The sequence below is a fragment of the Bidens hawaiensis genome, unplaced genomic scaffold (genome assembly GCF_021521415.1).
Source record: "Bidens hawaiensis isolate Kalapana, Puna unplaced genomic scaffold, B.hawaiensis_p1.1 tig00048613_1, whole genome shotgun sequence".
NCBI classification, from domain to species: domain Eukaryota; kingdom Viridiplantae; phylum Streptophyta; class Magnoliopsida; order Asterales; family Asteraceae; genus Bidens; species Bidens hawaiensis.
Genome location: NW_027498709.1, coordinates 55112 through 69869, shown reverse-complemented (window position 1 = coordinate 69869; position 14758 = coordinate 55112). Strand labels below are relative to the sequence as shown.

At 34.0% G+C, this 14758-nt stretch overlaps 3 protein-coding genes across 4 annotated transcripts; 1 reads left to right on the top strand and 2 right to left on the bottom strand.

Annotated features, from left to right (window-relative positions):
* The first annotated feature begins 2132 nt into the window (after positions 1 to 2132).
* On the top strand, positions 2133 to 4652 carry LOC143597584 (uncharacterized). 2 transcript variants are annotated; one of them, XM_077076059.1, is made up of 10 exons: positions 2133 to 2218; positions 2320 to 2389; positions 2961 to 3028; positions 3147 to 3208; positions 3321 to 3402; positions 3486 to 3719; positions 3826 to 3954; positions 4034 to 4095; positions 4194 to 4313; positions 4398 to 4652. In XM_077076059.1, coding segments are annotated over exons 1-10 (879 nt in total). In that variant the 5' UTR covers positions 2133 to 2167; the 3' UTR covers positions 4399 to 4652. The 2 variants fall into 2 exon arrangements, with proteins under 2 accessions (XP_076932174.1, XP_076932173.1); XM_077076058.1 differs by having other exon boundaries at positions 4392 to 4652.
* Positions 4653 to 5040: 388 nt separating this feature from the next.
* On the bottom strand, positions 5041 to 7701 carry LOC143597583 (glycosyltransferase BC10-like). Its single transcript, XM_077076057.1, has 3 exons — positions 7635 to 7701; positions 6351 to 6925; positions 5041 to 5783 (listed from the first exon to the last, which is right to left on the bottom strand). The coding sequence occupies exons 2-3, from the start codon at positions 6858 to 6860 to the stop codon at positions 5145 to 5147; spliced, it is 1149 nt and encodes a 382-aa protein (XP_076932172.1). The 5' UTR covers positions 6861 to 6925; positions 7635 to 7701; the 3' UTR covers positions 5041 to 5144.
* A 3495-nt stretch (positions 7702 to 11196) lies between these two features.
* On the bottom strand, positions 11197 to 14121 carry LOC143597582 (uncharacterized). Its single transcript, XM_077076056.1, has 4 exons — positions 14013 to 14121; positions 12507 to 12611; positions 12239 to 12406; positions 11197 to 11486 (listed from the first exon to the last, which is right to left on the bottom strand). The coding sequence occupies exons 1-4, from the start codon at positions 14112 to 14114 to the stop codon at positions 11346 to 11348; spliced, it is 516 nt and encodes a 171-aa protein (XP_076932171.1). The 5' UTR covers positions 14115 to 14121; the 3' UTR covers positions 11197 to 11345.
* Between the last annotated feature and the right edge of the window lie 637 nt (positions 14122 to 14758).

Below are 14758 nucleotides of genomic sequence, written 5' to 3'. Positions count from 1 at the left end.
AATTGTGAATCAAACAGCGGTTACTTTAAGCACGGAAATCTGGAAGCAAAAGATAAAGGCTCTTAATCGGAATGAAAATTGAAGGAGAAAGAGCTCTGAAAATAACAATGAAGATGAAGAAAAAACCACTCAAAAGGCTTGCTTTTATAGGCCCATGAGAGAGAAAGAAACGGGTAATGATCAGAGTTACGCTCACGCGCCCCCACTCGCAGGTGCAGGCCAACATGAGCGCGACACGTGTTCCTGACACTGTATGAGGAGACATGAAAGGTCACTGTAGCACCTCGAGCACACGAAAAGTCTGACACATAATGTCTCCATCTCTGACGCATGTCAGCACCAACCAACCACGTACATGGACGATTCATTTCAACCAAAAGGATAGAATTTCGCGCAACGCACATATGAGAAATAAAAAAGAAAAGACAAACCCTATTAAAAGAGCAAACTATTAAGTCTAATATCTATCTTACCTCGCTCGCGCGAGACAAGACATACATTAGACTGGGGGGGCTTGAAGAGGTATGCACCCGCCTTAACATCGAGCGGGGCGGGTCAACCCACAAGATATAGACAAGAGGCTTGAAATCAGGATGTCATGAAGACACAAAGCCAAAACCTATGCACGTGGCGCATATCACATATGCTCACGCATATCACATATGTTCACGCATCACATATGCTCACGCGTATCACATATGCTCACGCGTATCACATATGCTCACGCATCATATATGCTCACGCATATCACATCTACGCGTGGCGCATCTGCACGTGGCGCATATCACATATGCTCACGCATATTACATATGCTTGCGCATATCACATCTGCGTATGAAACATCTGCGCGTGAGAATAAAGAGAAGACCTCGCGCATCCCCAGGATAGGCGCATATCACACATGCACATAATCAACCACGTCCTTATCCAAATCAGGATAAGGACAACTATGATTGTGCTCATCAGATAACCTTCCAGAAGGTATCCTTTAAGGAATAAAGAATATGCTGATGTTGACAGCTGCCAATGAAGGGTGGACAACTCAGCAAAACCCATGTGCTACCACGTGATTGCACATGGGTCAGGTGAAATACCTTGGTCAGAGAATAATCAATGAAAAAGCACCAGGTGTCCTAAGGACACGTGGCACGAAGCAATATGAGGAGGCCAAAAAGGCCCTAATTGGGTCTGAGCCCAATCATTGGAAACCCTAATACTATAAATACCACACTACCTCCTCCACAAGGGGAGGTAAGCAAGAAAATACATTCTAAGTCCTTACTCACTTTCAGATTATTATTATCTTCTCCTACAATATCTTATTCTCACACCGGAGGGTTACCCCAAAGAGGACCCCTCTGTCCCTTTCTGAGGGGTAAGTTCACGGTGCTGCTCGTTTTGTAGGTGGAAGAATTCATATTCCGGAAAACCATCGGTGATATAGCACACTCATACCTGAGGAAAGTTGATCGTATACTAGTAAGTCGATCCACGTTTCTTCACTTTGCTAGAACTTAGAAGAAAGAAAAGGTGTTAATATAAATTAGACCGTGTAATGATGGAAAAGATGGGCTTAAAAGATTGAATGTTTTTCACTTAAGCTATATAGATTTTAAAGCCAATGAGCTAACCTTGGGTCGAGCTCAACTCGATTACAATCGATCTAATATTGAGCTAGCTTTTTCCGAAAGAGGCTCTAAACACGAACCATTCAGAAAGTCGTAGCTCATATTCTACAATACTTTATTGCCTTCTGTTTTAGTTAATTTATTATATTTTCATTAATTTGTCATTTCATTTTCTTCCCAAAAATCAAGTTATAAAATTTGCAAATCTCTTTTATGATATTTATTATTTTCTTGTAAAACATTTATCTAATTATTATTATTAGTTAAATACCGCCAAATCGCCTTCCGCGAACCCAATACTTTAATTCATTCTTGTGAAACCGGCGCGACCGGGATGTTGTTATTTGATTCGGTCATGATGTATGTGCTATATATATATATATATATATGTGGCATTGGGCATTCAGTCGCGTCAAGTCCTCAACCACATATCCAAAACTCTTAACAGTCAACACACGACCAATAGAATAAGATGAAAGAACGCTCACAATTAACAGCTATTTCTATTTCGTTAGTTGAAAGAAAAGAATAGCATTAGCATGGGTACCGTCATCGACTCTCATTTCTTGGCGCTCACGGCAATCGTCACTGTAATTATTAATATTAATTATCTATCTATATTTCTTCCCTATTCTAATTCTAATTCTAATCATAATATATTAATTCTATCATCTTCTAATTATTGTTATAGATTGGTTACCAGTTGCTGTTCTTCATAATCACAGCACTTCTCAAATTCGATAAAGTTACTGATTTTGCCGGTACGTACAGTTTAGAATAATCACTTTTTCATTTGCTTCAATTTCACTTTATGATGTTGTTCCTAGCTACTACTTTATGGATGCTTAGATCTAGTTTCTAGATATTGTCATCAAGTTTTTAATGTAGGAACCTAGTGGTTTCAGTTTCGGCTTTTTCGGTTTTGCCATTTGTAATTGAAAATTCTGGCCCAAAAAATGAAGAAAAAAAAGTGGCCTAAAATAATGAATTTGTGTCTAAATCTTTTTTGTTATGCATAATCAATTGATTATTATACATTTGGGCTAATATATTTAGGTTAGGTTAAACTATTATTAATTTCTAAAAATCTGAAATAAAATGGTAAAAATCTACACATTCTGTTTGCCTTTTTTGGTTTTAATTACACGCAAAACCGAAAGTTTGGTTGCTTCAGTATCACGCACAACCCTACCTAGGTTTTAGTAGATTCATAATGTTTTGAACAGATGCTAATTGCTTATAAAAGCACTTATCTGCATTTGATTTTTAAAACAAGCAACTTTGTTATAGCTTACTCATTCTGATGCTGGCATTACACTTAATTTTCTACAGGAAGCACAAATTTTGTTATAATCTCTATATTAACCTTGATTCTCAAAGGTTCATGGCATTTGAGACAGGTAAAATTTGGAACCAAATAATAATATCATAATTTGGAAATTTAATCCTAGATGCACATATGCTTATTTACCCTATTATGTCTATTCATATTTCATATTATTATTTTGTGCATTTCAGACGGTTTTGACCTTCCTTGTTGTGGTATGGGGTCTTCGCCTTGCATTGTTTCTTCTAATGAGGTATAGACGCCAAATCATTCTTAAATATCATAATAATATATAATTAGTTCATTGTTCTTTAACCTTCATTCTGGTTTATGGTTTTAGTTTTAATCTTTCTCATTTCTTGCAGAATCTTAAACTGGGGAGAAGATCGACGGTTCGATGAAATGCGGACTAATTTGGGAAAATTGGCTGTATTCTGGATTTTTCAGGTTTCATTTTTCGCTTCTTTTGGGGTTTATTTTCTTTACAATATTATTAATTATTTAGTGATTATTGTTTATTTTTATGGCAGGCTGTATGGGTCTGGACAGTAAGTTTACCTGTGACGGTTGTCAACGCAAGTGACTCGGATCCAGATATCGAAGCACGTGACATAATTGGGTGGATTATGTGGGCTGTCGGTCTCACAATTGAGGCATCCGCTGATCAACAAAAATTAAATTTCAAAAATGCACCCGAAAATAGGGGGAAATGGTGTAACGCTGGACTATGGGGGTATACTCGTCATCCAAACTACTTTGGCGAGGTTAGTGGTTGAATCTGTTGAGTCATTTCATGTCAGTTACTGCCACGTCAGCACCGGCTTTTCTGTATTTAGTTTTGAGTCAGTTATAATATATATCTGCTTGCAGATTTTACTTTGGTGGGGAGTTTTTGTGGCTTCGACTCCTGTACTGGATGGTGCTGAATGGCTCGTTGTGCTCGGGCCATTATTTTTAACATTATTGCTTCTTTTTGTTAGTGGGATACCTCTGCTTGAGGTTCGGTTTCTTATAGTTCTTTCTTGTATGTAATTTAATATTATTATCGTTGCTTAAATCTATTAAAAAACGAATTCAGGAGTCTGGAGATAAGAAGTATGGAAACGTGGCTGCATATGGACAGTATAAAAAGACAACAAGGTTTGTTAAGGATGTCTTTCACTTCCAAACATTAAAGAAATTCTTTTTCTGATATTTAGAAAATGGGAAATAATTCGAATTTTTTTCGCCGTTTTCAGTCCTTTGATTCCGCTGCCTACAGCGGTTTATGGCAACTTGCCCCCTTGGTTCAAAGCTGTTTTCCTATTTGAGCTTCCTTTGTACAACCGAAATCTTCCTAAAGAAGAAGCCTTGGGCTGGTAAGTCGTTTTCTGTTTTAAAGTTGTGTAGAAACTGTAAATTGTTGAAATTTCATGGGTGTAATTGTAACTTGCAAGGTATAGAGCTGGAAGTCAAGGAACAAAAATGGGTTGATTGATGATTTGTATACTGCATTGAATTGACACTGTAATGTATTTTTTTAATTATTATTATGATTGTATATTGTGTGGTATGTTGACTCAATGTGTAAGCAGAAGATTCAAGGGTTGATATTTTGACCTATTAACTTGTTGACCTATGATTTTTCTTATAGAATATTTTGTATCGACTCACTTGGGAGAAGACAATATCTTATAATACAGTGTTGAATGTTGATAGATGCATTTTGCTTTGTGTAAATAAGCAACTACAATCCATAATTATGGTAAATTTATTTACATAGCTCATCAAAGTTAAAAGTGATGAAAAATTTCACCAAATGGTAACAAAGTTTTTCCAAATTTTTAATTACAAAAGCCACTCATGTTTCAACATTGTGCAATTATAAATTCTTTTATTAGAACTTATATAATATAAAACTTGGTTACTACTTGGTAATTACTGTTATAAGTTTAACCTAAAGTACAGCTAAATAATAATTGTTGCAGTTAGGCCATTTTTATTTTAACAGTCATAACAAATTCATATAAGCTAAAATTTTAAAATAACTTCAAGCTTTTGCAAACACAACTGAAAATTAAGGTTTCCCAACATAATATAAACTAACCAAAAGAAAACAGTTTAAGCTAAAAATATACAGAAAAAACTGTTCATATCATAATCTGTATGCCTAAATAAACTGTCTTCAAACTTACCAATTTCAGGCCAAATTAGTACCCCAAAAAATCAGATGCATAAAGCAGCAGCCGTTGTAAAGTACTAGGAGCAAACTTCCTAGCAAACAGATAACACACGGAAGCCGGCTTGCCATTATAAACACATTCGCGCCCTTCATGAAGTTTCATCATAAATCCCTCTGTAATATCTGGTGCCCCAAATGTTGCAGGGTGGGCCCCACCTCTAGACCAGTCAACCCAAGTTAAACTCCGGTTTGCTAGCAGATTTGGTGCCCGGATCGTTAACATAGTTGGGAAATAGTGTTCATCCACATAACAAGCAGGCCGACAAAACTCCAAGAACTTTGGGTAATACGTCACATCAGATATTATTATTGACGCAAGTTTTCGGTTGACTTCAAACCATTGAGACCCTTTTCTCCACTGAGAAATGTTAACTTCCGGTAACATGTTTGGGCTGTATCTACCACGACCAAATGGGCCCGGGTCATCAAACGCTCCCATGAAACTGTATTTGGATTGAGATATGTAATTGTAAATTGTTGTGAAATTGTAGATGGGAATGCATGATTCCGAGACGAGAATAAAGTATTCGTTTGAGATATCGAGAAGCGCGTTTGCTAATAGTCTTTTTTCTGCATCACAAATGCTCATTCTACCCCATTCAGCAATCTGCAAATATAATCATCACATAACAGTTATATAACTATATTCTTATAGTGTTGAATATTAGTCAAATGATCTAAAATTCCCTTTGCTAAATTTAGAATCTTGTGCCCCAATATGAACATAATGAGCGAATAAGTAGAATCTAAACTATTACTAACCAACAAATTACTAACTTTGAAATTCATAAATGACAAAACCTTAACAGATGATTATTGGCAATCCAAAAAATCAAGAAATTGCAAATGGAAAAATATGTAGCATCTAAACTATTACTAACCAACAACAAATTACGATTTCTTAAAAAACAAAGGTCAAAACTTTTCAAAAACATCTGTGAGGACATGTTTCTTTAATCTTTGCAATAGAAATTCGTGTTATAACTTATAAGATTAGAAACAATGTTTGCAAACCTTTTGTTCTGTCATGAAACTGACAAGTAAAATCCCAGTATATACGATCACACGAGACATCTAGACATTTTCATCAATATATACAATGAAATCAAAACAGTTACATAATATATGCATTAATGATTTAAGATAAGATGAAACCAGAAGGGTTCAAACGCACCTGACTCGGTATCTGTCTGTTAAAAAAAACAGACTCGGATGGAAACCGTGGTTCATATGACGGAAGTGAATGAATGTATATAGAAAAAAGACTTTTATGCCCCTTAAAGAACCGTTCCCATAAAGGGGCCAATGGCAGCGGGCCTTTAGTCAAGAACATAAAAGCAATCTTTGGAACTCTTGCAAAGGGATACTTTTTCACTTGTGGTACAAAAGACGCTCTCCAAAACAGCTCTTTGTCACTCATCGTGTGGATGAGATTCGAAGGAGGTCTGATCCAATGGTCAAGATTGTTGCTTGGTTGTTCTTGGATACACGGTTGTAAAATAGGGATTGATGGCGTTACTGTGGTAATGACTCCAGTTTTACGGATCATGTATATACTAAATAAAGAAATGGTAAAACATAAAACGAGAAATAAGGTGAGTAGTTGTATAAGCCTTTGCGGTAAAGTCCTAGATTGGTTCGATCGAGTTGTTATAATTGTAGCAGGATCTTTGCCTTCTTCCATTGGCAATAATAACAATAACAAAAACAATAATCTAGCAAGTCATTTGTGAACCTTGATCTTCAACCCTGAAATATCATAATACGGGATAGCGTTACAAGTCTCGTATTGATAATTTAATTAATATACAACAATCACATATGTTTTAATTCAAATTTAAGACCAAAAATCAAGCGGTTTGTTTTAAAAAAGCGTGCCTGAGGTGCAACCCTCATCGCTTTTGGCCACTCAAGACGACCAAAGTTCAAAAGGCGCAAGTGAAGCGTGATTTTTAAGCATCGAAATGTTGTACAACATGCTTATTCGTATATCAAACCATACGTGATGCTTATTTATAGCTGAAAATCTATGATAGAAATAAAAACCTTGCAGCTTTCTTGCGTTTGAAAAGTATGATTATAGAGTAATAAAAAGGGTTGTTGTAGAATAGAATGATAGGTTGAATGTAAACCCTAAGAAAGATTTAAAAATACACCAAACAAAAAGAAAGTAAAAAACAAAACTTTCATAAGAATAATAATAATAAGATTATGAATCTAGGGATTTAAAAATAGTTATTAATTAATAACAAGAGAGATGAAATGAATGATGAATTAGCAGCATATCATAAAAGAAAGAAAGAGTGGAAACCTAATTAGAAACTTGTAGTAGTGTATCATCATCATCATCATCACCATCATCATCATATAAGTAGCATAACATGGAGTAATCAAAATTAAAGGTACTAATAAAATCGAAGGATCTAAAGTGATGAAGAGTGAAAATAATAAAACATACCGTCGCGTCAACTGAATCGGAAAATAGAGCAACGAAGAATAATATTAGATATTAATCGGTAGTGTGTCCTGTCCAAGTGTCCAGCAGGAGGAAATTTAGGTATAAACAGACAGAAAGAGATCTATGGAATTGAATTCTAAGTAGAATGGAATGGAATTTGTGTGTGTTTTTTGGAATTAGAATTGCTTACACCACACCGCACGATCTCTCTCTCTCTCTGTGTGAGAGAGACACAGGAGAGGTTTTACAATTATTATTATTATTATTATTATTATTATTATTATTATTAATTTTGTTACCTATTTTGACTCTTTATTTATTTATTAAACACTCTTTAATCATTCACCATATTTATGAAATGTATTTCCTTTTCTTCCTTTTTCAACGGTGAATTTTAATAAAACAATTAGAAAGACGCTGCAAAACAAACAAGAAGAAGCAAATTACAATGAAAAGTTACATGAATAACTTCATAATAAACTATGAAATCATGAATGATTCTTAATCCAAAGAAATCTTCTATTGTTCTGGACACGATAATCGTCTAGTTTTGGAAGATGACATTGTTTCTAGTCTTTCAAATACACCAATACATCTGGGGATTATCCTGTAAAAAGACTTAATTTTTATTAATGTCCAAATTACATGATTCGTGAACATTTAGAATGTCCCGAGGCCGAGAAATAAAATATGAGAGGAAATGCTCATATATTACCAAATAATTGAGATAAAGTAATAAAAGGTGAATTATCTATCAAGTTATAATATTTTTACATTAAATTATAATATTGTCCATAGTATTTGTTTATACTTTATACAAAGAAATATGTTAAATACTAAATCTAGTCAAAGGACGCATGCATAAAGCATGTGTAGTCCAATATCTTGTTAACATGTGTATTTAATTTAGTTCTTAGATCATGAGTAGTCATAAAGCCTCAACCCCAGATATTATACGTCAGGTGATGCCCAATCAGAGTTATGGTTTCTTACAAAAATAGAGTGTAGTCATAAAGCCTCTATAATTTTATTTATTTGTTTTTTTTTTAATTTGTGTGCCTTCCACTAGCGTTTTATACAAAATGCCACCCAAAAAGCCTTAGCCAAAACGCCTCCATAAAGCCTCCAGTACGCATGGTCTTATACTTAGAGCGAATGGTGGTTTTGTGACTTTTATAATAGAATATTCAACGTAAAATTTCATAGACGGATGTTCTGTATATTGTATGTTTAGATTTTGATCATTCAAAATTATACATTTAATTCTCAAATTTTAGTTTTTGTTTGAAGATTATTTGTTTTGTTTTGAACACTGATTGCGTGATTGCCTTTTCCACATATTTCTTTATTTTTTTTGCTTTTCAGTTTAAATTATAATTAATGTTTAAAACATTGATCCATTAATTAATTAGCTTGAGCTAATCTTAATTTTGTTGTGTGTCGGATCTCAACCACCGATCCACATCACTGTCTAGTGTCTACCAGCAATTCCCATGTTGTAAGCACCATCCACCTACAAAACCAGCCTAAAATACCTACAAAATATGATATCTAACAAATCGATCTAAACACTTGTGTCAAATATGCTAGTAGCCTACCAGATGCCTAAAAGACTTACAAAAGCAAAGGCAAAGGCAAACCCAACTACCTAAGACACACAAACCGACAAGAAAGTGAAGTAAATGGTGATGATAGGTTGTAGTAGACGTTTCTCATAAATGATCGCAAATATACATATCAAAACTATATACTACATGGAATGTTCGTATCATTTTCAAATTTGTATATAGCACTCTACATTTTGTAGTCGGCTATAGTTTTTACACACATAGTATTAGTCGTTAAGTCTATGATAAAAAAAACCCTAAATTTTATCGAACTGCTTGTAATATGTGATAGTTAAAAAGTTAGTATAAGTAGATGCCGGTTAACTAATTAACCATACATCTAAAGGCTACATTTACTAAAACTTTGTAAACTAAGTGTTTTCTTTTTATATCAAATTGCATAATATAGATACAACAATAATAATGGTTAGACAATAAAATCTTTGGCTTTTTATGAAGGTGGTAGATTTTGATATAGAAAGAGAAAGAAACAACATTTTACACTTTTGATGATGGAAAGGAATCAAGGATGTTGTTTTATGATTGATGCAAGGGATGAAGTACAAGTAATTATTGTTTATAAAGGTATATTTTACATCAAGAATATAACTTCTTTAGATTATAAACTTAGAAAATTAGCACACTCATGTTATTCAATATCATATTAATATTGAAAATTCATATCTTCAAACTTCTTTATGGCCACACGAGATGGAAGAAAGACCAAACAGAGCGGGAGTGGTTTCAGCTAGAGTGGTACCACGTGAAAACACCGCCCCTACCTCTTAGGACAACATATTCACAATTGTAGTGGATGACCATCTCAATTTAAAGAGGTGGCAAAGAAGAAAAGCCGGTGTACAGGAGTGAGAAGTGCGAAGAGTGATGCTGGAGGGCGGGAACCTCGCCCCACAATACACTTAATATTGACTAATCTTCTTTGTTTATTTTAAAGTTTTTCTTATTATAATTATACAATATGAAGAATAATCATTGAAATAAAAAAAATGCTTTTGGAATTATATAAACGAAAACACCATAAAAATCTTTTGTGGATACAAATTAAGAACCTGAAATCTCAAGTTGGTGAAGGGTCAACTCAATAAGTTAAGTAGGGTTGGCATGTAAGCGTCAAGAAGAACTAAAACAAATAATTAGTAATTAATATTTTTTAAAGTAAATAAAATCACACACAAGCACTGGACTGGACTATTCCCAGGCTCACTTTTTATAATAAACTTCTTTTCCATATTAATCAAATATGATTTAAGGATTAAATTACATTATATATACAAGTTTAAAAACTGGTGTGAAATTATCATATAATTTATGAAGCTAATTTCAAGTAAATCACAAATAAGGGTTTTAAAATACTAAAATAAGCTTTATACATATATATTCACTTGGATTTTTACCAGGCCGGCAGGCCCGCCTATGATAAAAACCTACAATTTTTTGCCAGGACAAGCTTTGAGTTTTTCAGGCCCAGGCCCAGGCCCTTTTACACTTGAGAGGTTTAAACGTTTGAGCGGTTGAGTTTAGACTAGAGGATGTTTGAGAGTTAAACAAGTGGTGCAATCAGACCTAAACCTTCAACAGCTATCATACCAGGTTAAGGGAATTAAAATGGTCAAAAACTAGTTTCAAACTGTCAAAAATGGCTATATTATCGTTAGAAAACAGTTCTACACATTAAATGCCAAACTAAAAAGAAAAACGAATAGGACCCTGTTCCTGGTCTCGCAATTTGATCGTCTTTATAGATATATATTGATCAGCCTTTGTTAAACAGACAAAATAAATATGATTTGAAAATCCTGCACCGGGTCCTAACCATGACCCCTAGCAAAACTAACTTGTTAAGAGCCCAGGCCTGAGCACAATGTCAAATCATATAGGCATGTATGAGTTATGATCAAGGCAGGCAAGCTAAGCTAAGCAATTTGACCATAAACAGACCATTCATCACACATAAAACCCGTGCAATAGTTGCCAACTCTTACTACATCACAAAATGAAAACAGCAGGTTTCAAGTCAACAGCAGAGAATTCACGAGGCAGCAAACATAATTTCCAAAGCGTATATGCTCTCTAGATTGCTTATTTATAAATTTTTCTTGCTCAAGTCAACAACTTTGAACATGGAGCGCACGTTAGAGATCATCACCCCACACTCACCCTTCTCATCATACTCAGAAAAGTCCCCTCCATCCAGATTAATATCCTCAAACTTGGTTCCTTCAAGCTACAAATCAAAACATATAATTTATGATCATATCCCATTATGTTCTTCATTAAAATTTGTCTGCTCACAGCCTCACGTCCACCTAGGTCTTACACCAAAAGAACCATCTTGGTTTATGTAAGCTATATTTCTATAGCTTGAACTCGGCTCACTTATTATTTTTTACTTGTTTAAATGACTTAGTTTTGCTATTCAAAAAGAATAGGCGGAGGAGCTTGTTGCCCGGTTGCCTTTTGTATCAATGCAAACACTACTTTTCTTAGTTAACAAGTGAAAAAACAACTGTAATATGATTTAATTATTTTATTTATATGCAAATATAGTTACTCTTATATATTTATAAATTATAAATTTACATACAACATCATATATATTGTTTTAAGTCATTTTTATCAAAAAATTGTATATTAAAATATATTTATCATGTAAATATATATTTCTTATATTAGTTAACTGTTATATTTATATAACAACTTGTGAGCCTAGTCAAATTCAGACTGCAGCTCGTTTACTAATTGAGCTAAAATTTAGATTCGTGTTGGGCTCATTTAAGCTCAAATCAATTAAAGCTTTTAGCAAGCTAATCTCAAGTAACTCACAAACAACTCGGCTCATATACACTCCTACCCCTGCCTCAATGATATGTTCATTTATGTACTTGAGACTAACTACTTGGTTAAGAAGCCATTTTTGAGATCATATGATGAAAGTATTAAAAAGCAAATCATTATTTGATGTGGGTTATGACTTACAGATTCAGCTTTCCAGCCAGTGCTGAATGCAAAATCCAACGGCTCAAAACCCCTGCAGTCGAATACCATTAATGGAGCATGCTTTCCAGTTTCACTGTGTTCTTGAGTAAGTGGAGCGCCTCGGCCTGGGATCATAGTTACAGTCCCTTCCCTTTTACAGAACTTACACTGATACAGCCACAAACACATAACTTTATATATTAATGTGATCAATTATAAACACAGCATATGCTTTTGATAAAAAGACCAAGAGATGATAACGGATAACCTTTTGGATAAGATGCGTTTTGCCCTTTTTTGGTAGAGGAAGTTCCTCACTCAGGCTCACACATGTCTCTTTATCAGTCACCTCACCACAGTTTTCACATTTCAACTATACAACAGGTGTGATCACAAGATATGTAAGTAAATATTACAAAAGTTAACTGAAATACTAAGCAACAGAAATCACAACAATAGTTAAAGTGATAACTAAATGGGTACTTATTAGCATGATATTGGATTATATAACAAATCGTTTTCTTCGAGATGTGGTATAAACACATCAGAAAATCCTCTTGATATCTAAAAACAATACATGAATTTAGAATCCAAACAACATTACTTTGAAAAGAGGAAACTATAACAGTGAATGTTAGTGAACGATAAAACACATCCTAAGAGTCTTAACTCTTAACTGAGATTTGAGACACAAAAAGCATATGATACTGAAAATATTGATGTGGAAAAGTTCATTAGGAAGTTCCCTAAAGATGAATATAAATTGCATGCGGTAATGTAAAAGAGATGCAGATAAATACATATTTTTGGTGTAACAATTTCCTGTGTGATAAAATTTAGGAAGAAGTGGGCAAAATCTGACTCTTAATATGCAATGATGCCTTAACTATCTAAATGCCCATGCACACAAGTGAAGTATATATACTTAATACAAGTACCCATTTGTGTATTAACCTTCAGTCGGAAACAAACACTATCATAATCATAATATAGATCGCTAAAGATTGCAGCACATGTGATCGTGTACACCCATCTGCCACTGCCACTAGATATTCATGATGAAAACGTTACAAAGATGAGAGAAACGAGCAGTCACCGCAAAATGATGAAACTGAAAACTGACTGTATATAAATGTAGATCTAAAATCTAAAAGTCAAAACTAAAGGAACATGCACATTACTTAATGAAACAGTACCGCAGTCAGTTGTTTAAAACTCACAGCTATAGTAAGTAGATTACAACCAAGAGATGTAAATGCATATAGTTTAGATTTGCAATTTGCAACAAAATAACATGTTAGAGAAGTAATTAAAACCAATTAGACACACAAAACCATCAATCAGAGATATATTGTAGTAAAAATTTGTTTTATTATTCGAACATATGCTAAAACAGCTCGGCATCGATGATTTTTTATGGCTAAATACATACGTATTACATATTGCGTACAACCAAAGCTGCTAATCAAGTATGACGTGACAACATACATTTGAGTTAGGGTTACCGTGACAAATTAACAGTACTAGCTGCAAAATTGCAATAGAGAATGTACACGAACAGTTTACGGTGATATGTGTACGGCGTGAAATCATCTAAACAACAGATAAGCCCTAATTAATCTAAAACAGAATCGATCGAGATGATTAAAATTTGAACTACAGGATTGAAGAACTAGGTTACAAATCAAATCAAATAAAAATCTACAGTCGGAATAATAATAATAATAATAATAATAATAATAATAATAATAATAATAAAAATGAGAAAATAGACCTTGAAGTAGTAGGTGAAGTTAGGATCATCGACACCGCCCTTAGGCTGAAAGTTTGTCAGGTTTTCCAGCTCAGCGGTGACGTATAGCATGAAGTTCACCATACTCTCACACACAACGGAAATTAATAATAATAATAATAATAATAATAATAATAATAATGATTCTTCTGTACTGCTTCTCTCACCAACTAGAAATGATTTTGTTTTGTTTACAGGAGCCTTCTGTCTGCTCCGTTTGGAATCACAATTACCGTTACCGTCATCTCCTCGTCATTGGAAATATTCCCAAAATAACCTTTTGAGGAGAAATAAATGATAAATAACCCAAAATCCTTAAATATTTTCAAAATAGTCCACTAACTTTGGACCGAGACCACAAGATCTTTAAACCAATAAAACTTTGACAAGTGTAATGTTTTTTGAAAATCTTACGAGTTATTTGAAAATGTTGGGGGACCAATTCATATTTTCCACTAAATCTTTTTCTAAAAAAACAGTCTTGTCCCACGGTTTAATAACGTTTCCTACCAGATCCCTTCAAATTCCAAAAGCTTGGGAAATTGTAACTTTAAACTCAGTCTTTCAAGACGCATTTGTCGTGAATTTGTACCAAGGAGACGAGCTAGTGGTTTATATCTTATGAGTTGAAATCTAGTCCACACCGACAAGATTTTATGTAATGTCGTCTACTCCGACATGATCATCCAATGAATATAACTTACATTATTTTTCATATACATGTGGTT